The 26,739-nt window shown below is 45.6% G+C and overlaps 1 protein-coding gene across 1 annotated transcript; it reads right to left on the bottom strand.

Annotated features, from left to right (window-relative positions):
• Positions 1 to 435: 435 nt before the first annotated feature.
• ABHD12B (abhydrolase domain containing 12B) lies at positions 436 to 26,414 on the bottom strand. The gene is given in 14 exon segments (XM_057720810.1): positions 436 to 457; positions 557 to 675; positions 1,235 to 1,313; positions 2,772 to 2,854; positions 10,830 to 10,909; positions 12,942 to 12,979; positions 13,396 to 13,525; positions 13,631 to 13,676; positions 16,124 to 16,165; positions 18,064 to 18,165; positions 18,168 to 18,190; positions 20,037 to 20,138; positions 21,224 to 21,351; positions 26,353 to 26,414. Coding segments are annotated over 14 exon segments (1,056 nt in total).
• Positions 26,415 to 26,739: the final 325 nt, after the last annotated feature.

Genomic DNA, 26,739 nt, shown 5'->3' with positions numbered 1-26,739 from the left:
GAAAGCTAGAAAACAGCTTGGAACTTTTTAATGCTATTTAAATTAACTAAACTGAAATACAAATTATTTAACCACACTGGAGCGTCTTTCTTACACTGCTTGCTGTCTAGGTCCAAGTCAAAGACCACCTTATCCACAAATATCCCCAGAATGTTTGGTAACTGAACATTTTTAGATGGGATCAAAGTTTTACCAAATTCTGATTCTCCACAGTGAAGTTTCGGCATGTTCCACAAAGCAGACTATGATAAGCTAAACGAGAACATTCCTTAATGCCCAGCATCCGTGCTTTCCCTTACTAAAAGGGCAAGTGACTTGTAGAAATGTCAGTAACTTCAGCTCACCCAGGCAGCCCAGTAGTTTCACGTAAGAAATACACATCGCAGGTGGTGTCTGGACCAACTCTCCGCTCCCCGCTGCACTCAGACCTCACGCTCACTGCTGGCTCAGGAAGTCTCTGCAGGAAAAGGACCTCAATGAGCTCGCATGCTTTCCCCACCTCATGGTCTAAGAAAGCCAGAGCAGCCCTTGTTGCATTTAGCAAAGCATCCCTGACCTCACAGTTTTTAACAGTGTGGAGCATTTACAGGGGCAGTTGTGCTGGAAGCCAGGAGGAAGGATCACCATCTTCACCCTCTCTTTGCTCCTATATGCATTGTGTGCAATTTCATAGAGCTGCAAGGGGCAGAAAGACAAGGGCTCAAAGGCCGACAACTGAAGCAGCTGTTTTTCTAGTCTAATTTTCCTAAAAAAGGGTACAGAAATAGCCAACTTAGGGAGTTAGTCCCATTAAGTCTGAGAAACTGAAAGCTGCACAGCTCGTGGAGCGGTGGCAAGACCTCCTCCTCCCCCTGTCCATCCCTCCCTGCAAAGGGAAAGGAACTGCGGGGGACCCCCTCTATTTGTTTAAAATGAAAGAAACTGCATCCCTCTTTCTAGAGTCACTGCAGGAAAGACTGCATGGAGGTTCCCAGAGCATCCTGAGATCGTCTCCACACCTGCAGATCCAGACCCCAGATGACGAACCAGGATCCCCGACAAACAGTCCTTCGAGCTGAACAGCATAGCACACTGATGTTTACTGTATATACCAGGCAGCACAGCAATTCAGGGGTGCAGAGAATCCCTTATAATGTCAGAGACCCTTCTTTAGGCTCTATCAAAGTTTGGCTGCCTGAGAAAAAATTGTGAAATAAGTATAGTATGTTTCCGTCAGCCACTGAGCTTGGTTTACCTTTTTTCCAAATTCCAAAGGCACCGTTTTGTCATCCTCGCCATGTATGATAAGAAGGGGAGAAGACAGGAATTTAACACTAGGAACATGTGGAAGAAAAGCATTCAGTTCAAGAATTATACATTGAGAGTTCTCCTCTTCTAAGTTAAGGCTTTAGCAAAACATGAGGTTTGCCCATAATAAAAGAATGCTCTTTCTGTCCCTCCCAGGATAAAAACTTCATATATAATGAGCTTCATATAATGACTTTTTTTTTCCTCCAGGCAAGATACAATTTAATTAGGTATTTGATTTAATTTATTCCTATGTGAACATCGAAAATAAAGAAGAACACTGAATTTGTACAGAATTTGTACAGAATTAAAAGAACCTCACTTTTTCCTTATTCTACCCTTATTTCATAATATCTGGAATGTTTTTTTCAAAAGACTATAAAACAAATTAACTCAAAACCAAAAAATAATAAACATGACACAGGACCAAGGAGAACTCTGCATAACAATTTATTTACATTTCCCCATAAATGTACAGGATGGACATGGGATTAATAGGTTCAATTAGCTTCCTGGTCAACTTCCTATTGGGTAATTCAAAAAGGCTGTGATGGGCTTCCAGAGTGGCACAGTGGTTAAGAATCCACCTGCCAGTGCAGGGGACATGGGTTCGATCCCTGGGCCAGGAAGATCGCACACGCCGTGGAGCAGCTAAGCCCGTGCACCACAACTATTGAGCCTGTGCTCTAGAGCCTGCAAGCCGCAGCTACTGAGCCCATGTGCCGCATCTACTGAAGCCCACGCACCTACAGCCCGTGCTCTGCAACAAGAGAAGCCACCGCAATGAGGCCCACGCATTGAAGAGGAGCCCCCGCTCTCCGCAACTAGAGAAAGCCCGTGTGCAGCAACAAAGACCCAACACAGCCAGTTAATTAATTAATTTTAAAAAGCTTAAAAAACTGCTATGACATGAAGAATGACTAGTAAGTAGTACTTCCCTGTTCCCTCCCAAATTCTGATACCACCCACCCCTGCCACAGTGACTCACCGTCACTCCTGAGGATGTTGGACCCCTCAGGGGTGCTGAAATAGAAGAAAATACGGATAACCACTGCCCACTTGCAGGCACTCTAGATCCTCCGACGGTGCGAGGCTGACCTGCCAAATGCTAGTCACCGGACTTGCTGGGTGAGTCGGCTGGGTACTGTACTGTATGTGTGGGCTTTGGTTACATGGGGAATAAGGCGTAGGAGTCAGACATGCCTCCAAGGAATGATCGGTTAGACCCTACGGGACCTGTAGCGGGTCCTGAAACACCCTAAACCTACAACCCCCTTTATAACTTCAGAGACCGTACTGAATTGGTGACGTCACTAGATTGGGCGCAAGGATAATACTGAGCACTAAAGGTATGTGGCTACCGTACCCCAAATGCCAGTGCCCATCTGAGCATCCTCATCTGCGCGTTCAATAAGCCACGATCATTGCCCCCCCAGAATCCTACAGCCACAGTAACACTGGACACCTTCACATCGTGAACTGATTTTTCGTCATTGGGGAGGACTAGTTTGTCTTTCCTCAGGGCATCCATCACCGTGCTTAAAAATCCCGGAAGTTTCCTGTAAATCTATTTTTTAAGAAAAGGAAAACATGGCCTATAGCTGTGTCATTTGTTATAGTTTCCCACTATTAACTGCAGTAATATAGAGATAGTGACTTTCTAAATATAATAAACTTTTTTTTGAAAACATAACTTGTATGATTTTAAAAGTAATTCATGTTATTGTAGGACATTTGGGAAATACAAGAAACAAGGAACACATCACATGTACTCCCACCATCCACAGATAATCACGTTAAACATTTTGTTGTTTTCACTTATTTTTTTAAAGTATAAACAGCAGCACTCACATTTCTTCACACTCATAAAGGAGCAGCGATATGCATAGTCTAAAACCTGCTTCTACAGTGAACTGCAGAAGAGAGAAGTGGTTTACTTGGGGAACAGAATATTCTGATTAGTTAGAAATTCTGATAAAATATACACTCCTTAGATAATTGGTTCTAAAGGATTTGAACATTATAAATTCTGTTGAATACGACTTACCGTTGCAATGTTTTTAAAAGGCATTTTAGGTTTTACCAATGACCGTAGGACTCCAAATAGAGCAATTATCAGTCTAAACATACTGAATCTCCTCTTTAATGGCAAAGTCCAGTACAAAGAATGCTCGCTAAACCAGCTCTTGCCATATTTTGACTAAGTTGAAGGGTAAATTGGTTTACATGCCCTAAAAACCTCCATTTCAACTGAAAATGAGGAAAGGACAGAAACCCTGAGCAAGACTGCATCTTCCTCAGAGTTTCAGCCCTGCCTGTAAACTACTCCCAAGTCCAGTCGCCTCCTCCACTTCCACTACTCACCCAGCCCATCCCACCCTTCATCTCTTGCTTGGTTCACACCGACAATCCCAGGTGGCTTGCTGTTCTCCCCTCACCCCGCTGTAACCCAGTTCCTGCAGGGAAACCAGAGTGATCATTTCAACACGCGACTCTCACCACATCGCTCTTTAGCCTCACGTCCTCCAGAGGCACGTGGATTAAATCCAAGTGGCCCCTCGGCCTTGGAGGCCGCACAGAATCTGGCTACAGCCTCTGCCTCCTATCACTAAGCCCGCTCCTCTCCACCCCCAGGCCCTGCTGTCTTCTGCTCCTGGAACACGTCAGCCTGGATCCCACGGCAGGGCCCTTGCCCGTCTCCTTCCTCAGCCAGGACCCCCGGATTCCCCCATGACAGCTGGCTCCTTGTCGTGCAAGTCTCAGCTTAGATCATATTTCTTCAGAGAGGTGCTCCCCTAACCAGCCGTCGACCCACTCCCCCCACCACCGCCCAGCCATTCTTTTCACATCATTTTATTGCTTTTACAGCACTTGTCACTATTCAAAATCCTCTCATTGCATACTTGTCTTCTGCCTCTCCGCAACTACACACACTTTATAGGAGGATAGACCACAACTTCCTATTCCCTGTGGTATCCCCAGAACCTAGGAAAGTTCCTGGTACCTAACAGATGCTTGATACATTTTTGCTAAAGAAGGAAGAGCTTACGCTTTAAGCTATTATCGGTCATTTTCATCTTAGTGTGACTGAATTTTATTCAGTTTATTCCTCGGGGCAGATTTGCAAGGAGAAAAGACCCGCAAAGTGTTACGTGTCTTCCTCTGTGGTGCTGGGCGGGGAGGGGTGCAGGGTAGCGAACGGGACATTGCCAAGGGAAGGGAGTGGGTACAGCATAGGTAGGCTGTGGCCGTGAATGCAAACGTCTGCGTCACAACTTGAAAAGAATTACGTTCAGTGTGGAAGCCATTTTTAGATGTGCACGTGTCACGGCTCCTTTATGAGCGCGGAGACATAGGCGTTAGCGGTCCCCGCCCGGCACTGTAAGATGTCGTCTGTTGTAGCCTTCCACTAGGAACTACAGGAACACAGAGCACAGGAACTTTCTAAATATAAGGGCCATTAGAAAAGTTTTATTTCCTGATTATAGAAAGTAATTCCTGCCTGGTAGGGAATCTGGTAGGGAAATGGGTACAGCCCATGCAGGCGGAGGCCAGTAAAGGCGAACCTCTGCTTCAGGGCTCTGCTGTGGGCCTGCTGCCGGCGGGAGCCCGCGTGCTCTCCTGGGCTCTGTCTGGCCTGCACCTTGTGGGTGGTCTCTCAGCAAATGACCCGCATTCGGGTGCGGTCTGGAGATCCTAGTACTGCGTCTCCTTCTCTTCCTTCCTTTGTCCTCCTCTTACCTGGGCTAAGGGCAAGATTTCCTCTTTTCTCTGTCTTCTGGTTCTGCTACCCCTGGAGTCGGGACTCGGAGGAAGAGAATCCAATAAGAGAAGCCCTTCAGCAATTCATCTCAAATTCCGAAGGCACAAGGAGAAAGCGGGCCCCGGTCAATCTACTCCCGTTATCCCTCACTCCTCTCCAGCCAGGGGTGCCCCGGAGGCACAGAGGTCAGACCACCCCTGTAGCCCAGATCGCAGCGAGGGGCCCCTAACGGGTCTCCCTGGCTCCTCTCGCTTCTGGAGTTCCACCAGGTACATGTTCTCAAAATACCAGTTACCTGAAATCTGCTGTAACAAAGCTTTGGGAGCGGAACACTATTTAAACAAACAAACAACTCCTATCTTGGCTATAAGCCCATCCACATCTGGCCACGGTCTTTCATCCCGAGAGCTGCGCACCTCCATCTAACTGCCCGGAGTTAGAAAATGTAGGATGGAGTCCCGTTTCCTCTCTATAGGGTGTGTGGCAGTCGGGCAAGTCTCTAAGCCTCCACTGCCCTCAGCCCTCAGTGGAGGCAATGGTGCCAAACCCAGAGGTGCTGTGAGGATTTGAAAGGGTGATCTTACACAGAGGCCCTCCGTGACTCTCAGGATCTTGTAACACACAGCCGCCCCACTCTGGCCGTGTGCCTTCGGTCACATTCTCCCCTCCGGTCTCTGTTTCCTAACTGCTCTCCCTCAGCTTCAAGAAATGAGCTTAGACCCTGTCTCCCTGTAAGTCTCCACGAATCACACCTGCACACAAGACCCTTCCCTTCCCTGAACTTTCCCTACCCTGATATTATTGTTCTAGGTCCTCCCCCCACACCTAGCTTAGTCTCCTGTGTTACAGAAAGAGCGAAAGGAAGGGATTGAACATGTGCTGAGTGCCCACATTTCTGCACGATTATTTTACTCAATTCACCTTCACGACAACCCTATGCAGCATCAACCTCATTATAAAAATAGGAAAAATACAGCAAAGGGAAGTAATTTGCCAAAGTCATAATTGGTTAGTGGCAGAGGCCAAGTTCCAACCCAAATCCAAATCTGTCTAGTTTCACAGCCCACGGTCTTTTTCCACTATGCCATGCTGCCTTCCTATTACATGTAATGAAATTGACTCCAAAGGGATATGCGGAAATCCACGTCATGACTTTACATCCCCCATTAATTTCCTACCTGCCCAACTAGACAAGAAACTCCTTGAGGGTAAGGACCTGTGCCTTTCACTCCATCTGTGTCTCCCACCACCTGCCCTTTCTCATTCAGCAGCAATGTTCAGAGTTACAGCTCTCCACTGACGATAAACACAGCTAACGGCCACGGAGTGCTTACTCTGTGTCAGGCACTATTACACATGCTTTTCATATGTGAATGATTGATCACAACAATCTTGAATAGACTGCTACTACCCCCATTTTACAGATGAAGCGTTAAAAATGATTAGTCCAAGCTTACAGAGCTGTGAAGCGACACCCCTGGGGATGAAAAACCAGAAAGTCTGACACCAGAGCCATGGTTCTTAAAGAAAATATTTTTTAAACTTTTGCGTGAAGGTGTCAGAGACCTACCAAAGCAGTGATGTCTTGAGTGGTCTAGATCCCAGAGAGAAGGGAAGCCCAGAGAGGTGAGCGTGACACTCAGCACCACTGTTCTCCTTGAGACAACCGCCAAGTCAGAAGAAAGCCAGAGGCAGAGGCGAAAGAACACAGAACAGGTGGCACAAATAGAAAACACAGTAAGAGAGGAGATTTATGCCTAAATGATATCATAATCACATTAAATGTACATAGACTAAACACTACAATGAACAGACAACGTTTGTCATACTGGAAAAGAAATCAAAACTGTACTATCTGCTGCTTACAAAAGATATATATTAAATATAAGGATTCAGAAAAGTTTACAGTCAGGAATAGAAAATGATGTATCATGCAAACGCTACTCAAAACAAAGGTGTGTTAATATTGGACAAAGCTGACTTAAGAAGCATTAGTCATAAACGGGGATGTTTCATGATTAAAAAAGGATCAGTTCACATAGGAGATATAAAATTACATTATTATTAGATATATGTTCCTAATAACATAACCTGAAAGAAACTAAAGCAAAAATTGGCATGACTAAAATAGAAGTAAACAACTCCACAATCACGGTGAGATATCTTAATACTTTTCCCTGAGTAACTGATAAAACAACCAGTCAAAAATATCAGTAAAGATACAGAAGAACTGAAGAGCATGGTTAATAACCTGACCCAGTTTACCCATATAGGACACCACACCCAAAGCAGCAGAACACGTCCTTTTCAAGCATATGGAATATGAACCAAAACTGACCATATGTCAGGACATAAAGCAAGTCTGAACAAATTTCAGAAGCTGAAATCATACACAGCATATTCTCAGATCATGGTAGAATCGACTTAGAAATCAATGACACACACAATCAAATCCTCAAATGTATAGAAATTATGAAATACACTTCTAAATAACTTGTAGATCAAAGAAGTCACACCACCAAATATTTTGAACCGAATGATAAAATACACTTCAAAACTTTTGGGATGCTACTGAGGTGTTGCTTAGGTGGTGTATGCCTTAATGCATAAGTGAGAAAAGATGAAACAGAAAATAAATTATCCAAGTACCATCTCAAGAAATTTTTTAAATAACAAATTAAGTCTAAAGAAAATAGATGAACAGGAATAACAAACGTAAGACCAGAAGTGAATAAAATAATTTATAATATAGATAATCAACAAACTCTAAGTTGGTTCATTGAAAAGACTGATAAAATGAATTACCTCTTGCTGTAAGTGCCAGCTGCCCCCTTCCCTTGCCCTTGGATGACAGAAGTCATTTCTCCTGGAAAGTTATGCCCCCCTCCCTCCTGCCAGCTCTGCGGATGGCAGAAACCACCCCATTGACTCAAAGCTTACAGTCCCACATGGACCAGGCCACAGCTAAACTTGACCTGAAGTCTCATCTTGTTCTGCTCGTTCCCCTTCCCTATCCTAAAACTCTCATTCAAATGACCTTGCAGGGTTTTTCTGAAGAACACCCTCTCAATAAATCATACACACCAAATCCCTGCCACGGGCTCTGCTTCTAGGAGAACCTGACCTAAAACTGCCATTAAGAAAACCTCAATCAATTGATCAATCAAAATAAACTCGAGGATACCCTGTCCATGAATTGGAAGACAACATTAGAAGGATATCAGTTCCTCCAAATTAATCTATAGACCCAATGCAATCTCTATCAAAATCCCAGAAAGTTTTTTGTAGAAATTAACAAGTGTATTCCAAAATGCATGTTGGAATGCAAAAGATCAAGAATAGGCAAGAGAGTCTCAAATAAAAAGAACAAAGCTGAAGAACTTACACAGCTAGATACAAAACTATAGTAATTAAGAGACTGTGGTACTCATCCGAGAAAGGACAGATGAGAAGCTACCAAGAGACTCATATATATACTTGCCACTGACACACGCAAACATTGGCACTGCGGTGGTGGGGATGGTCTGCATAGTAAATGGTACTGAGCCGGCTGGATATCCATATGAAATTCTACCTCGTGCATATACAAAAATCCATACCTGTGAATTATAGCTCTAAATGTAAAAGAGCAAACAGAATTTCTAGAAGACGACATAGAAGAGTATCTTCATGAGTAAGCAGAGCTGATTTTTTTTTTAAAAAACAGGCTATTGTTATTAAAAGTATTAACTACAAAAAAGTGGTAAATTGGTCCACATTAAATTTAGAAACATCTCTTCATGAGATACCATTAAGGGAGTAAAACGGCAAAACAAAATAATAAAATATATATGCAATGCAAATAATTTTCTAATGACTCATCCTGTTAAAGAACTTCAACAAATAAAAAGAAAGACAACTCAATTTTAAAATGAGCAAAAGACATGAAAAAGTATCTAACGAGAGATGGTATCTAAATGGTTGATAAACATACAGGAAAAATGGTTCCTTAGTTGTCAGGGAAATGCAAGTGCAAATCACAATGATATCAGTACGAGGGCAAAGAGGCGAAGCAACTGGAACTCTCACGTACAACAGGTGGCAGAGTGAAGTGGAAAAGTCAGCTGGGAGAAGTGCTTGGTGCTGTAACTACTACAGCTGAACTGAAGCACCCCTCATCATCCAGCATCCACCCCTAGGGCACACTCCAGGGAACACGTACCCGCCTTCACAGAGTACGTGCTCAAGGTCATTCATAGCAACAGTGTTATTACTGCCCCAAACGGAAGGCAACTCAAATGTTTATAAACAATAGATAAGTAAATTGTAGTATGTGTATACAATGAAATATCGTATAGCAAAAAAAATGATAAAACTACAGCTAGACCTCACGGATAACATCCCACAAATATATGTTGGTTAAAAAAACAATGGAATACATTCTATATAATCCTACTAATGTATAAAGTTCAAAAACAAAACGATACTGCTCAGAGATGCACACATGGGTGGTAACGCTATCAAGAAAAGCAAGAATGTGATTACCATAAAATTCAGGCTGTGGGTTACAGCTAAGCTGAGGCTTACTGGATTGAGAAGTGACGTGCAGGAGACTTTAGGGACGCCAGTGATGCTAATTTCTTGACTTAAATGTTGGTTACATGGAGGTTCAGTTTATAACTATTAAATCATAGATTTCCCTATTGTGTTAAATTTCAAAATTCACATTTCAGAAAAAAAGTAGATGGAAAGATTGTATCTGAATTGTAACATGCCTACAAGTTAGTTAATTTATTAGTAATTACAGTAATAAACAGATGTTCAATTAATTATTTTTAAATGACATTTAATTGCCTAGAACCAATTAAAATGTTTTATTGATTAAATCTTAAAGTACTCAGCATTCAGTATTTCCGATTGTAGAGGGGATTCCTGTATTGAGTTGGAGCTTAGTACAGGCATTTTCAAAGATTATGTAATTCTGTGAACCAGCTGTCCCAGGAAGTGATGAGCTGAAATAGTTAAGCAAGTTCCAGAAAGTTCTATGATGATTTATTGTACGAAAGATTCCAAAAGTAGACAGTTGGATTAAAGTACCCTTAAGACACCTTCCAAAATTAATCAACAATTTACAAACTTGGGCCATATGTCCCCTCTAAAAATCTCACCTCTCTCTCTCTTTCTCACTTGCTAACATTTCTATGGAGGTATGACTACAAGAAATTGCCCATGAGACATGGAATGAAATTATAAAATTAGGATAATATATACAACAGATTTAAAAAAAACACATCTTGTCAGTCAACTTTTATACTTTGTCTTCTTGGAAAGATTGTCTTCTCTGCCTGGATGCCGTGTAAAACCATTTGGCAGCTTCCTGGAACTCTCTAGACTTTCTTATCATAAAATAATGAAAGATATGTGATTGACATTCATAGGGCTGAAAATGACGTTTGAGAGGTTTATTTTCACTTTAAAAAGGAATAATTAACAAACAAACAAACGTAAGTCAAGTGTACCTATGAAAAAACTATAAAAGATAAGAGGTACAGTTTAGTTAATGGGGAAAAAAAAAAGCTTTGGCTCTTAATAAGCCACTCAATCTATTAGAAGGAAATAAAAGGACTACAAAGCCATTGTGTCCCTCCTCCTTTAATAGCAACTGGCTAATAACCTATCACAAGTCAGGATAACTTAGAAATATATAAAACTAGTTAAGAAAAGGAAAATGGTTAATAAACTTAAGTGTGTGGAAACAGCCTACACTGTGACATCTTGTAAAGATGTATCAGAGACTCACCTCTAACAAGGGATAATTGATACTTGTAACCCATATGTTGGTAAATGGAGCTTCCAGGATAATAGCATCAACTGGGGACCCTAGGAAATAAGAAACAAGAAATAACTCCCCTGTCACATTTAAATACTATCTTTCCTAAATAAGGGATCTTCAAGGTCTTATACATGAACCACCTGCATCCAAATCACCTGTGAATCTTATTAATAATGCAAATTCGTGATCCCACACCAGACATCAGTCAGAAGTCAGGATCTTGGAGCTGGGGAGTATGAGAATGTGCATTTTTAACTAGATCCCCGCTAAAGAGCACATTTCTAAGCACATGATAATCGAAAACCACAACCTTCTTCTAAAACACCAGCAGATTTTCGTGACTTGGATAATTTAAGGAAGCAAAGTACTACAGGAAGGGAGTGTTCTGCAGACGCTGAACACTAGGTTGTCCGGACCAACGCTCCCTCTGAAAACAGAAGATCTAAATATTGGAGCTACCATATACAGACTTCAAAATAACTTATTGAAAATAACGGATGGTAAAATAGTAAAATATTTATTAAAATTTCAATGTTAAATAAAACTTTGTATTATATAATGAACTGTCTGATGTATAAAATATATATAAATATATGTAAATTAGAGCACAAAGAGAAAAATGTCTGCAAGATTCAGAAAAGAACACTGGAAACATGTAAGACATGGGAACAGATCTAAAAACCAAAATGCATATGAACTAGAGTCCCAGAGAAAGGGAAGACAGAATGGAGCAGGCACAATATCTGAAGATACAGTGACCAACAATTTTCCAAAATGCATGAACATCAGGCCACAGTTAAGATGTGCTATGAGCCCCAAGCAGGGTAAGTACTAAGAACACCTAGGAAAATCAGAGTAAAAATGCTGAAAAACAAAGAAAAAAAAAATCTCAAAAATAACCAAAAGAAAATGTAAACATTATCTTTAAAGGAGCAACAGTAAGACTGGCAGCTTACTTTCTAATGAAACAGCGAAAGCCAGAACAAAGTGGATGACATCTTCAAAATGTTGAAATAAATTACTGCCACTCCAGACCTCTATGCCCAGTAAAAATATCCTTGAAAAATGAAGATGAAATAAAGGCATTTTCAGACTGAAATTGAGAGAATTCTTCACCAACAGACAGGTGGAAGAAAAATCGCAGATTGAAGCACAGAGATGCTGGAACTAATAAAGAGCAAAGAAAAGGGTAAATCTAAGTACTGACTTTATAATATAAGAATAATAATGTTTTATGGAGTATGTAATATACAGAAAATCAATATACACGGTAGCAAGAGTTCATAAATTGGGGACTTAATGGAATTAAAATGTTCTAAGATAACTGCATTATCCAGGAAGTGAAGTTTTCATTTATGCGGGAATTTAGTTCAGACAATTCAGCATTGAAAACACTGAAGGAGCCATGAGAGCTTAGAGGAGCAAGGAAACGATGTTTCTTTACTTCCATAAGTAATGAAGATTGTGTGTAACAAGTGACACACTTTAAAATGTTTACGTAACTCACCCTGACCTGTATTGCCAAGTAAAGTTTAAGATACAATGCAAGTGATTACAAGCGTTTGATGCATATCACAATCACCTGGTCCTATCCACAGAGATTCCAGTTCATGAAGACAGTTAGGATCCAGGACACCTGTGTTTCTAACAAACACCCCCCCCCCCCCCCCGGCAGATTCTGATAAAGGCAGTTCTCAGAACACTTTGTGAAACACTGATATAAATGTTATGTAAGGAGGGCTGCAGAAAGCAAGTCCTGCCTGTTATTTTGTAATGTAGTATTTTCCTCTCCTGTAATCCAGATTACTCCATAACAACGCATCACTTCACAGTGAGGGCTGTTTTAAGGTAATTTTAACACTTTCCTTACTATTTACTTTTAATTTCATAACTCTGAAAAGCAGCTACTGTTTCATATTAAATAGAAAAAAGAAAGTTTATTACGCTGTCAGGAACCATCTAAAGTTGGGGTGCTTTAGGTGTCTCTGTGCTCAGACTGTGCACAATAGTCTCTTCACTGTTTTTGTTTTCCCACCTCAAGCCCAGAAATTACACCAGGTAATAAGCATTTTATCATACCTTTCTCTTCTAGAACTTTTGCAGCATTTGTTGCAACTCTATAAAGCAATGAAAGTTAGTACACATGTGAAGCAGTGATTTAACAGTCAAGTAAACAGTGCAAAATGCAACATCTAGTATAAGCAACTGATGCAAGCTCTTGACCTTCAAATGTGCATAGACACAAAATTTTGTACAGGATTTCAAGGGGTTCTTGGCCCTAAACAAGAATCCTTTCATGTAAAATTCTCAAGGAGAGTGCTGGAATGGGCTTCAGTGTCACAGACAGCCACAGAGCTATACCCTCCCTTGTGTTACAAACAGGCACACGGAGGTGTGAGGTCACCAGCCACTTGCGGAGCCTCAGAGAAACCATCTCCTAGCTCAGGGGTCCTCCTGCGGCTCACTGCTGCCTATACTATGACACTAACGCCCCAAGGACCCACCTAAGGACCCATCTTCAGACCCCACTCACCCTGTTCCCAGAGACTGGCCCCAGAGACACACGGGGGTGGTACCACTTCTCTCCTTGGTCCACTCATAGACACAAATAGCATCCTCAGTCAGCCCGTCCTCCGTGGGCTTATCCGTCGAGTCCCCGAACCCTGGCAGCAAGGAAAGGCAAACACAATATCACTACCTCCAAAACGAGGGCCCTCGAAAACCCCTTGCTTATTGAAAAATCTTTGTGCACTGTTCTTAACACAGACCTCTGTAGTCAACAGACAAGACATGAAAGCCACCATCACTCAGCACCTAGATGACAAAGGAGCTGTTATCACTTTAATTAAGAGCGGTAAACAGAAAAGGTGGTCTCACCTCCTCAACACTCCCATAATCCTGGTTATGATGGTGTATTAAAGTACCTCGGTACATAGTAAATGTCTTTTTTAGGAATTCCCTGGAGGATAAGAACTCCACACAGAGTTGTAGTAGGAGCAATCAAGCAATGGGAAGATATTTATGTTAAGTATGGACAGATAAAGAGTTAATATTGATCAAAAATAAAGAGAACAGTTGACTACATGAAACCACTGCCAAGTCCCAAAGAGATAGATGAGAAAAGAATATAAAAACATAATTTTAAATGAAAAAAAAAATACAATGATAGCCGAAGAGAACGGAGATAAAAGGGGACAAAAATTTACCGTGCAAGCATTTTTAAATCTTTATTTAATTCTCACAACGGTCCTACAAGGCAGGTTTTCTCCGCATTTTGCAGATAAAGAAACAGCCTTGGAGCGCTTAGGTAACTTGTTCACAGACACCCAAATGCCAGCGACAGAGCCGAGATTCATACCTGGGCCTGCCTGTATCCAAACGCTGTGCTTCTCCTACGAAGGCACAGATGTGAGAGACTCAACTTTAAATACAAACTGAACTCATAATGAGGAAGTAAATGAAACTTTTTAACATCTATTTAAACTACGTCCCCTCCAAACAAGTTATCCAAGACCCGGGGCGATTCAACATCCGGGAAAGGGGGCATCCACGTGTCGTCTGTGGGGCCACAAGCTGAAGAGCCGCTTAGCAAAGCGACTCGAGCAACAGAGCCTGCTCCTAAGAGTTTGTCTCCAGGAAAACGTTCCAAAAGAAGGATAAACTCACTGCTTAAAGTTTTCCGTAGCAATACTGTTTTCAAAGAGTTTAGAAGGAAAAAAAAAAAACTTGTATCAAATAGCAGTGGAATATTTAAGTAAATAAACAACTGTCTATAAGTATAATGGAGAATGATCACCCTCTACATTGGTAACTATGATGACTATGGAAAAACATCGGAGAATACTTTTTAAATAGTATTAAGTAAAAGAGCACAACACAAAATTATATAGAGATACAGTCAGTAACATAAAAAACTTTACAGAGATGAAAACTAGGTGGGAATGCAAATAAATGAAAATAGCTGTGCTGGGTGATTAAGTGATGAATGAATGAATGAAAGAGAAAGGGGGAGAGAGGCAGGGAGGAAGGACAATCTAATAATAAAGATGTAATTTTTAAAAGCAATCGCCTATCCGAAGGAGGAAACGGGAAGCTAGGGACGTTTGGCCAGGCTGGGAAATGATGACTATGGCGTGTGGAATCCAGAATCTACCTGGAGGGAGACGTCGGATCACACCATCCCCACGCATCCCACCCGGCAGGAGGGTGATCTGGCTACTCTTCACACCTACAGCTGCAACTCTTCTCCTTCCTGTGCACACAGAAGACATACCATTCACCTTTGCCAAGAGCAGAAGGGGAAAAAAAATACATGTCCTCACAGCCATCAGCACCACACCATCCCACTTAGGGAAGTACAAAGAGTGGAGTTCAGGGTGGAAAGCAAACCTAAAATTTACTAGCCACCAACATCCCAGGCAAAACCGCAGCCAGCCCACCGCCGCTCGGAGGGACGAGAGAGGGGAGGAGGAGACAGGAGGGCATGGCCCTGTCTCAACAGGCGAGGGAGAGTGAAGAAGGTGCTGGGCCGCTCTGATGCTGCTACGTCCGGGGAGGGCTCCGCAGTGGGAGCTGGCCGGTGGGAGGAGACACCAGTCCTGGTATCAGCACCTAGGTAGCAGCCGGATCACCTGCGGGAGAGATTGCTAACCACCTGAGCGGGGTGCGGGAGGCCATAGCCAGCGGCTGGCCAGCCAGCTCTGGGTCAGACGCGGCCAGCTGGAGAGCCTGCCGCCGTCCTCACCCTGGGCGACGCAGGGGCCGCCCCGCCAGCCTGGAGCCTGCGGCAGGCTGGCGAGGACACCACGGCGTGGCCGCCCTCCCACGGCCCAACCTCTTATGGGGCTTCAGAAGGGCCTGGATGACTTAGGAGCAGACGTTCCATGTCTTTACCCCTTACCACCAAAAAGGCTGTTTCTAGTAGAAGGAGTGGCTTTTGCACTTAATCTGGTTTCTCAACCCATCCCCCAGCCCTCAGCAAAAGCAAGGAATTGCATCTTCCGTGTCATCGCGTGTGAAAGGAACAAATCCGTGAAAGCGCTTGGGCCTCCGACGTGTTCACATTTGTTTCGATCCCCCAAGGTTGAAGCAGGAGGAGACGTCCACGCGGGACGTCAGGCCCCAGACACCACAATCGCCCAAGCCTCCCCAGGAGCTCTCGGGAGACACCCATGCTGGCGGCTGAGGGAGCCCTTAGGGCTGCAGCCCAGAGAGAATGCGCGCAGACGTGAAGTGGTGCCTTGAGGCCGCTTCAGACGTACCTTAACTAGCCCACGTCTGTGAGGAGCTGCCCTGCAGAGGAGCTTTTACAAAAAAAAGAGCAAGAATTGGGAATTACGGTGACAGATTCAACAATAATCACATCCCGCTGCTGGCATCTGATCTCACGCCTTTCTTCTGCAGGTTAGACCAATAACCCGGAGAGAGGGCGGTGCTCCTTGGGGCCACAGCCCACGTGCCTGCGTCAGGGTGAGTGACCCACGGCTCCCCTCTGCTGCCGCCTTCCCCGAAGTGAGCACCGGCTGCCCTGACCGCGAGCGCACCTCAACGTAAGCATCTGAGGAACCCCTGACCGTCCACGTCCTTTCACGGATGCACAGCAAAGCCTGTTTCCAAGAATCCCTCCAGCTAGAAGCTAAACGACAGGAAGTTCCAGAAACTGGCTTTTCAGGTGAAGGGAGGATGTCGTCACATCCACGAAAGCAAGATCTGCCTGCACCCTGTCCACTCTGCCATGAGGGGCGAGATGAAGTGGAGGAGGGAGACTCCTGGAGGCGCAAGAACACTTTGTACCAACAGTCTACTCTCTACGAACCACATAAAAGGGAGACAAAGATGGTTCAAAGGGCAGAGGATTCTTTAAAAACCATTCGAATGTTGTTTTAGAGCCGAGTTTCTTAACCCTTCGTGGGTCATGGAGCCCTTTGAACATGTAATTAGAGCCATGGACCCCCCCGCCCAGAACAACGTATCCACTCTTCAAATGCTGTGTACAATTCTGGGTCGGGGGTCCGGGACGCGCTGGGGCTTCTCTGGACCCCACGTCTAGGATCACTGTTTTCATCGAGGCTTCCTGTGAGCTGTCACGTGGCCCCCGTCCAGCTGAGCCCTGCTGAGAGCAAGCTGAGACCTCCAGGCGGGGGACAGAGGCCGGTGCACCTGACCCGGAGCCAGGAAATCTGGGACACCTGAGGGCGAGAGCGGAGTCACTCCGAGGACAGACGTGGCTCTGCCATCCACGCGATGCTCTAAGTGAAAGTGCGTGCAACACCGAGCCCGGGCAACACAGTCCGAACAACGTCACGCAGCGCTGAAACATGCGGGTTTCACAGGGAATCCCTGTACCTGTGCCTCTCAAACACCCACTTCAAGAAAGCCCCTCGAGGGAAGGCAAGTCTTGAGAAAGCCCTCGTCGGACACAAAAAGACACTGAGTAAAAGGGACGGAGGCCAGGGAGCTGAGGGGCGGGTTCCAGAGCTCATCCCTGAGTCTGAAGCGTCCCCCCAGAGGCAGAGCGGGGTCTGTGGCCCTCTGAGGCATGTCGCCCGGCCCCCCACGCTGAGAGCCGCAGTCACAGCCAGGACTCGTCCCCCACCGGAACGACACGGGCCCACGGAGGGCCCGGCGGCGCATCAGAGGAGGGCCCGCCTTCCGGGAGGCGCTCTCTGTTACACAGCAAGGTTGGGACCACAGAGAGGGGGCGGAGACATCAGTATTCCAGACTGGAATAGGTCAGGTGGCCCCCAGCACCTGGGACCCGAATTCTAGGCAATCGCTCCTAGAGATCAAAATCATGCTTTTGATGAATAGGATTCATGCTAAATAAAGGAACCTCCACGCGGTTCTGTGAGAAGACCACGGATGTGGAAACTGCTCTCCCGTTTCCCCATACCTCATGCCTGTTCCCTATCCAGTCGTCCATGGGTTCAACCATCATTTCCGACGCTCTTCTTTGAAATCGGTATCCAAATTTGGGGAGTTAGTCTCCCTTTCATCCACATTATTCTACATATGGAATATATAGGTTTTTTTTTTTTTAAAAGAGAAGCCTATTGCCAGAATACCCTCAAACTTCAACAAAAGGAAAAAAATATGTGGAGGTACGCTTACAGAGTTAAAAACCAAGCTCTGCCTTTCATTCCCCCACAAAGCTGAAATGCTCTCTCGCTCTGCTAAAAAAAAAAAATCCAAGCAAAGGCACTGATCTGTGCTCTGCACTGCCGTGAAGATAAACAATTGGGTTGCCATTGTGGAGGGCTGCTTCATACCAGCTACGGCTCCTCCCCTTAGCATCCGCCCCCCCCCCCGGCAGCTGGGAACTGTGTGCCGGACAAGCAAGGAAAGGTTTTAGCCAACGTGGACAGACAGAAGAATTCTCTGTCCTCGCCAAAGTCTGAAACCCTCCCTATGTCAATCAGATACATATTTATATTTACATGCTTCTATATTAACTACAGTGTTAGAATATATCATAAATTGTAGTCTTACATGTAAATATTCAATATATTTATGTGCAAGTATTTATCTGAGTAGTATATGCACATGGTAAAAATTAAAATATAATACCACAAATGTCTTATAATGAAAACCACCACTGCCCTACCCTACCTGCCCCATGCCCAGAGATAACCCCTTTTAACCATTTATTGTTTTAGTTCTTGTGACTACGACACCAATTATGCAACCAAGACTGCAGTTCTTAGGTGTGGTCTATTGAAATGCAATCCATTGGGTGGAAACAAGTAAAAGATAATAGCTATTTGCCACCTGCTATTGGTTTGGCTGAAGAAACAAGCTGAAAAGAAATGAAAGGAAAACCAGTTTAGGCAGGAGAAAAGAACTTGAAATTAAGCTATTCTACTCAAGAAACCCAGCGACCTTGTGATTTTAAACACCTGAGTGAGCTCCAGTTCCTCCACCTTGTCAAACCAATGAATGAACCCTGATAATACTAATGCAGCCATATGACATATGACATCACCAGGAGACTTGGAAAATCGGCCACGTGATGATAAATCTTCAGTCCCTCAATCTTTTTTTCTTTTTCTTTTTTTTTGCCACACTGAGTGCAGCATGTGGGATCTTAGTTCCCTGACCAGGGATCAAACCCATGCCCCTGCAGTGGAAGTGCGGAGTCCTAACCACTGGACCGCCAGGGAAGTCCCAGTGTCTCAATCATTTAGAGGCAGAAAGTCTGACATCAAACTCCAAGGGCTCTGTACTAAGACAGCATCGCTGCCAGCTAGATAAGCCGATCATGAAGACCGTTAACTCACCAAACCAAGGACCGACGGGGCAAGAGCAAAGAATAAAGGTATTTTCAAATTCTGACACTATTAGTGGAACTGCACCCTGCAGATTAGGAAGAAGTTACGTGAACCCATATTAGTTCCTGAACATTCTGTGATCACACGTTTAACCTCAAGGAGATGAAATATGAAACAGGGCACTGGAGAACCGGCAGCCAAGAACAGGTAGGTGACCCGAGCAGAAGGAAATACTGAGATCAGCACAGCAGAATAGACAATAGGGTACTCACGACCTTGTTGGACAACTATTTGTGGAGTGCCCTCTGCCAAGCACCGTGCTAAGCGAGGAAAACCCACCAACACAGTCCCCCACCTACAAAGTTACTGTCTCGTAAGGAAGACAAACATTAATCAGATAATCCCACAGGCATTTGCTCCCTTACACTGGGGGAAAATGCTGCAAAGGACAAACGCAGGTTGCACTAACATATGCTGAAAATGGGGGGTGAGGAAAGGCTTTCCCGAAACCTACCGTTTAAACAGAGACCCAAGAGATGGGTAAGCAGTTGGTGAGGCAACAGGAGGGAACAAAGGAGCAGAGAGAGAGAGAGAAGCGCTGCAGACAGAGCGTGGCTTCTATACAAGGAGGCCAGGGAGTCTAGAGCAGGGTAGGAAGGCGTGAGGAATAAGGAAGGGTGGGAGAAAGGCCCAAGGCCCCTGGAAGACTCCGCACGCCAACATAAGATCCCTGAAAAGCAAACGCAAGCAAGCCAGGCATCAAGACAAAGGGAAGGTGTGTGGAACAGCCTCCTCCAAGGAACACCCGCCTCTCCCCAGGCAGGCAACACAGCGCTGCTCACTTCTGCCCTCGTGACACGAAAGCCACGTCCACCAAGCAGCCCAGTGTCCAGTCAAGGCACTCGCCAGACTCCCAGAACCACCTCCGGTTCCACTTTGATGTAGAAGTTCACTGTGTGAGGAATCTTTAACTCCGGTTTCTTTAAATCCACAAGAAATGGTGCACTGACTAGAAAGTAGAACTCATTATCAACTCCCAGAATCCAATTCCACGTCTTTTAATCACAATCGAAAAAAGTAATTAGCCTCCTGACTGACATGTTTCTAAGCTGCAAGCTGCTGCACTCAGTTCCAGGCAAAGTATTTTATGTTATAAACTAGGACTAGCCTGCAAGAGAGTTGCCCCCCCCAAAAAAAACACTAAAGCTAGACTTAAAAATAGCACCAGTCATATATGCGGAATATAGAAAAATGGTACAAATCCACCGGCTTGCAAGGCAGAAATAGAGACACAGATGTAGAGCGCAAACACATGGACACCAAGTGGGGAAAGCGGGGAGGGTTGGGGGGGAATGAATTGGGAGATTGGGATACCAAATTGTACACTCTAAATATATGCAGTTTATTGTCTGTTAACTGTATCTCAATAAAAGTTCTTAAAAAAAAATAGCGCCAGTGTGATAGCCGCTAATGGAGATTATTCAATCTTTATCCCCATTTCAAGCAAAAAGCAAAGGAGATCATTCACCTAAAAAGTAAGAGGATCTAGAGGAAGGTAATGAGTATTTTGTTACTTAAGTCATGTGTTACTTTTTGCACTAAGTAACTAGTCATTAGCCATAAGCCACGAAATGTCCAAGATCAACGTACACCCGTAGACATGCAGGTGAGAGCATCACCTGTGCACTAGAAGGACAGTGTGTTACACGAACGCAGCACTCGGTAGAAAACACACGGGAAAATAGATTTCTCACATCAACCCCTCTCTCTCTCTCTCTCTCTCTCTTTCAAGGTATACAGGCAAAGGCACAGAATATAAAAAGCAATAAGGTATCCAGATTAACAGCTAATTTGAAGACTGAGCTCCTGAATTGAAACCCCACCCACAAGGCCATGTTTTTCTATCTAACCCAACAGTTTGCAAGGATTCATCCCAGACCCCAAAGCCAATATTAAATAGGTTTCAGATCATTTAAGTCTAGCCACAGTTTTATAACTGACATATCTTTTTCGTTATATCATAGCTGTAAGGGCAGTGAGTTCTTTATTTGGGGAAAAAATATAAAGGCAAACTCACAAAAGGCACATACGTACAAAAGTTGAAAAAAATCAGCATGTTCCTCAGAGGAGGGGAAATATGTTCTTTTAATGATTTACTTGTAAAGCTCTCCCACAGAGCGGCAATTTTTCTCCCGAGTGTTGAATAGGAGTGTGGCAAAAATCTGTAAGATATTGTGAAACAAACACGGTATTCAAAATCAGTCCAAGTTTTGTCTTGGTTTGTTTTTCCTTCTAACGACCAAATCAGACTTCATAGACTGACATTGGAAATTATAGGCAAGTTGGCCTTTAAGCAAAATCCTTTACAGAGCTGTATGTAACTAGGGCAGATCCAGACCAGGCACTAAGAGAGAACCAGGAGAGGAAAGCAATACGTCAGGCCCCCAACCAGCTGCTCAGAAAGCCCAGGTATGACAGGACAGGAGGGGAGGGGACATGGATGCACCCGAGTCAGACTTGTTTCCTCAGTGTACCCCACAGAAGGCAAAGGCTGGACGCCGAAGTCATCAGGAAACAGGATTCAGACTAACAGTTGCCACGGTTTTTCATCACACCACAGTTCAGTGCAGTGTGTCAGCTATTATTAGAATTAGTCTAAAGTGGTGTATGAATAATGGTCAGATTCCACCTCCCTCCTTGGCTGGGTCTTGGGAAGACATGAGCCAATGAGAGAAGACCCCGACTTCTGAGGTGATGCCCCTGGTGAGCGGGACCATGGGGAGCAGGGTGGGGTGTGGGGAGGACCTGGAGGCTGGCCACAGCAGGGCCTGGTCAGAGGAGGGGACACAGGGGGCCACGCACACCTTGTTTCTTCTACTGCCCCCTGTGACAAGAACCATGGAAACCAAGGACCACCAGCAGACAAGGTACGATCCGTCCAGGAGGGTCCCTCAGGCCACCTCGGTCTCTAGCCACATCTCCCATGAGGGTCGAGTGTCTCCTACTTTTGAGAAACGAGGGACACAGGAGGTCATTGTCACCACCTCCTGCCCCCAGTTTTTGTCCACATCACCCAATAAGTGAATCCCCTTCCCTAATGTGAACAGTCGGTGTGAAGACCGTTGATGTAATCACATCGTGAGGCTGTGCATCTGGAAAGCATGTTTGACGCTCTGTGTCCCCTGCCCTGATTTCTCGGCTAGACCAGAGGCAGCTTAGAAAGTAACTGCTGTCACCTACACTTTGCAAATGAGGAGACTGGAAAGCTAAGTCCCCTTCCCAAGGTCACACAGCCAATGAATGACAGAGCCACGTGAACCCAGGTCTGTATGACCCGAGTTCCACGATGATCTCCAGGGGCTGTCACGTCCTGGTGAGTTCCGCGCGTCATCCTGGAAGCGAAAACGAGCCCCAGGAGCAAGGCTGGGCTCTGGCAAAATTCAGCTCTTAGAGAACGTTGTTTCAGGATCCTTCTCTTCCCTTCTGCACACTTGCTCCTCTCGGGGTCCCTCCTTCCTCCCATTTGCTTCTTCCTTCCTGCTCCCATATTCTCAGAAGATACCAAAGTCATCAAAGAAAGACCTCAAAAAAAATTCTCCCCCAAGTGTTAAAAACTTAAAACTCAGGGCACTTTACATGTTTGGAAAAGGCATGGAGGCAGAGGACAACGAACCTCTGATGAACTTCCAGCAAGTCTGCAGGGACTGGAAAAGATACGCGGGCTAAGGGTGAGGGACAGCTCTTCAAACACATCAGCCCTGGGCCACCGCCTACACATAACATCAGCAAGAAAGAAATGAAAACGATGGTTTCATACTTTAAAATAGCCCCTGTGAAGGTGATCGGGAGGAGAGGACATTGTTGTTCTGATTTTAGAGATAAGACATCAAATCCCAAAGAAGCCACTTTGAGTCCCAGATCAAGCCCGGATGGGCAGAACTGAATTCTTATGCTGCCTTCCAGTTGGCTGTCTGCGGCGTTCTTTCTCCTGACTCTCTGAACTGCCACTACCCTGCCTGTTAGTCTCCCGCTGTTACCTTTTGAAGGTAGCAGGGTGCTTGGGAAGCAGAGGCAATAGAGGGAAATATGTTTCTGTTTCTAAAGAATAATTCATACAGCACCCTTCTCTCAAATAGCTCAAGGCACTTCTGTGAGAAGCACTGCGGGAAGAGAACAGAATGACCAGATCCCTCAGAGCATCAATTATGCACCGTGGCTCCTTTTAACTTGGGGGCTGTCAGTTTGACTTTCCCTAGATCAATAGGGGATCAAAAGTTACCAGTGGCGTAAAATAGTCAGTGGGAAGTTGTTGTATAACAAAGGGAGTCCAACTCGAGGATGGAAGATGCCTTAGAGGACTGGGGCAGGGAGGGTGGGGGGGAATCGAGGGGGGGGCGTCAAGGAAGGGAGGGAATATGGGGATATGTGTATAAAAACAGTTGATTGAACCTGGTGTACCCCCCAAAAAAATAAAATAAAATAATAAAAAAAAAAAAAAAAAAAAAAAAGTTACCAGTGGCTAACAGACCTTATTTGAGCGCAGGATGCAGTTTCAGCCCGGTCCTCGCTCACGGCCAGCACATCAAACGGCCACCTTGAAGCTCTGGTGTTCTTCCGCCTGCCCTTTGATCAGCTGTGGCTGTAACTGCACCGCATCCCACAGGGGCCACAGGACCTAACTGGATGATTCTCACTGGCAAAACCTGGTAGGACCTGAGCCGCTACCATGGAGCAGGGCCAATCGCTCCTGCTCCATGCTCGGGGTACCAGCTTTGGGAAGCCCGACACCGACCACATCCGGGAAGACGACGATTCCAGATGTTTCCCAGATGTGAAGACCTGCTGCACACCCACTCTGTGCCCATTCATCCCGCCAACACGCACTCATCACCGAGCACCAAGTTACGTCTCTGTTCTCCTCCTTCTGTTCCTCCTTCCGTTCCTCCTTCCTGACCCATTCCCCCCTTTCCTTCACATCCACTCAAGTGTCCCTTCTTTTTCAAAGCTTCTCTAGACAGGTCTTCCCATGGTGACTTTTCCTGTTTTCGCCCCTCCCACTAATTATGATCGGGGCCTCAGTCTGACCCTTAATTGTTTTCTGAATGAGTTCCCACTATTAGCCCTGTCTCCCCAAGGACAAGAACCAAGGGGCAGACAATACTGCTTTTACACTCAACTCCGCCTAGCACAGGGCTGAGGGCCATAAACATTCATGGAATGAAAGGCTGAGAACGGAAAGGTGAGTGCATTTCTTTCACAAGGGAGAAGGAAGTAAGGCCTGTTGGTAGCTCTGGGGCACAGGGGAAGGGCTTCCTCCTCATTTCCGAGTTATTCATACAATTGAAAAGTCACCAATGTGAGCTGCCCAAGAGCAGGGGTTCTGCCTGTTTCATTTATGGCTGCGCGCGCAGGGCCTAGGTGCCTGGTAGGGAGCGGATAACCAGTACTCTGGGGAAGATGGATAAGTTTCTCAGCCTTCTCCTGGGGATTTTCTAAGCGCTATCTAGAAAAGTAAAAACTTGGGATGAAACAGGGAGAAACGAAGGGGAAAACAGCCCTTTGGCTTCCCCCAACTTCCGTCCTAAGCATGGTTTCCATTTTTCTAATTTGAAGAAAACCAGTTGCAAGTGAAGACTGACTCTCCTGGGCCCATCCATCTTAAGACGCAACTACATCTGATGAGGCTTTTGTAGAAGAAATAAATAGATCCCCAAGGATTACAAAATAATCCCTGAAAATATTATGATTAACTGTTCTCCCGGAGTCTCACAGCACAGCACCACAGATCCAGGGCCCCGGGCTGCCCCAGGTGCACAGCGACCGTCCCCCACCCCCACCCCAGGAATGTCTGCTGAGCGAACTGGGCTCCAAGAAGCAAGGAGGCCTCGGGATGCTGGACAGCCTCAGCACAGCTTGCCTCAGATCAGTAATTTTCTGGTCAAATGAAATGAAGAAATGCCCAAGTATTTGATTCTTTCAGCAAGCATCTGGAGACTTATTTTTAGTAACTAAGAAGGCAGGTCATAGAGGGTCCTCAACTCTCCATCTCCACTCCACCATCAACAAAGTGGGCTGTTTAAAAGCAGGAACTGCAGCTTTGATTCACTGCCAAATCAATGTTACATAACCAGCCACCCACTCTATAAAGAGCACAGAAGTAAAAGGTGGCCAATGCCAGCTTTCCCAGAATAACTGTAGCAGCAAGGTAAGGCCCATGATGGAGAAGTCTGGGAAATGCCGCCGGTCAGGGCATTCTGACTGGTGTCCAGATGCAGCACAGAGAGGGGCTCGAGCCTACACGGCTGGGCCAGGGGAGCGTGGCTCTCTGCCCCCTGCCCTCAGCAGCAGCAGGAAGAGAAGAAAGGAGACTGGTGTTTCTTCCCCACTCAGACGTTCCAGAGTGAAGTCTCCGGTGCCTGGATATGATTTCTGGATATCTTGTAACCAAGAACAAAGGAATAGAAAGAAGGTAAACAAAACTGCCAATACCTTCCCACACCAACAAAACAAAACAAAACAAAACAAGATACCCAGTCTTTTGGGTTCAGGGTCTCCAACCAATACCTGGCTTCAATGCAAACAGGACTGTCGGTACACCGCTGGTCGCTTCAGGTAGTCTAAGATTACTGCTCAAGCCAAGGATTCATGGAAGGAAGAAAATAAAAAACCTGCCCTGACCTAGACATTTCAGATTTAAAGGATGTAAGAACTAGGCAATGCCAAGTTATGGTTTCAGTGTGCCATGTATCTCTAGCATTACGGAGAGGTGTTCTTTAACTACACGCCAGACGGTTCACACGCTGGGAGGTGGCCTTCCGATCCTCCTCCATCTACTCAGACAGGCCCCTGACCTAACAGAACGCCATCCAAGACTACAACACACATTATTATTGCCACTATCATTAGTATTTTTTTTAAAAATCCGTCCTGCTGTTAGTAAAATGTCAAGGCAGATAAGAGATGGGTATAGGGACCTGAACCAGCTTTCTGGAACCTCTATTTCAGAAGCCCCAGAGGGATACAGGTTCGCGGGAACTCAAAGGCGCGAGTCTCGCCTGCGCGGGTGGGGGTTGGGGCTGAGGCTGCGGCCGCCCCAGAGCCCTGGGGGCCTCCGAGGCCCGGGAGCCAGCGCCCGGCCCCCAGCCGCGCATCGGCGGTGCCCTCCCCGCCGCCCCGCGGGCAGCCGGAGCCGCCGGGGCGCACGGGGCGCGGCGCGCGCTCACCGCAGCTGCCCCGCGCCCAGGTGCCAGCACGCGGCCGCGCAGCCCTGCCCGTCCGTCTCCATCGCGCGTGGCTGGGGCCGTGGCGGGTACCCGGCTCTCCTCCCCGCGGGGGCGGCCGCGGCGGGCGTGGGCCCCCTCGGGCGCCCGGCCCACGCGCACGGATGTGCGATGGGAGCAAGCGCCCCTCGCGTCTGGCCAGCCACGCGCGGACTTGTGTTCTGTTTTATTCCATACGCGTGTGCGCGCCTTCTGCGTGGAGTAAAATACATTCCTTACTATGGAAGTAAGAACACAAAAGTCTGAGAGTCACAGCGTTACAAGAGCCTCATGAAGCATATACGCTTTCCTCCCCTTTAACCCCTCTTTTCTTTCTCCCTTCTGTTTTTC

This window comes from Hippopotamus amphibius, chromosome 2 (assembly GCF_030028045.1).
Source record: "Hippopotamus amphibius kiboko isolate mHipAmp2 chromosome 2, mHipAmp2.hap2, whole genome shotgun sequence".
NCBI lineage: Eukaryota > Metazoa > Chordata > Mammalia > Artiodactyla > Hippopotamidae > Hippopotamus > Hippopotamus amphibius.
Note: the sequence above shows the minus strand (reverse complement) of the source record. Positions and strands in the feature narration are given on the sequence as shown.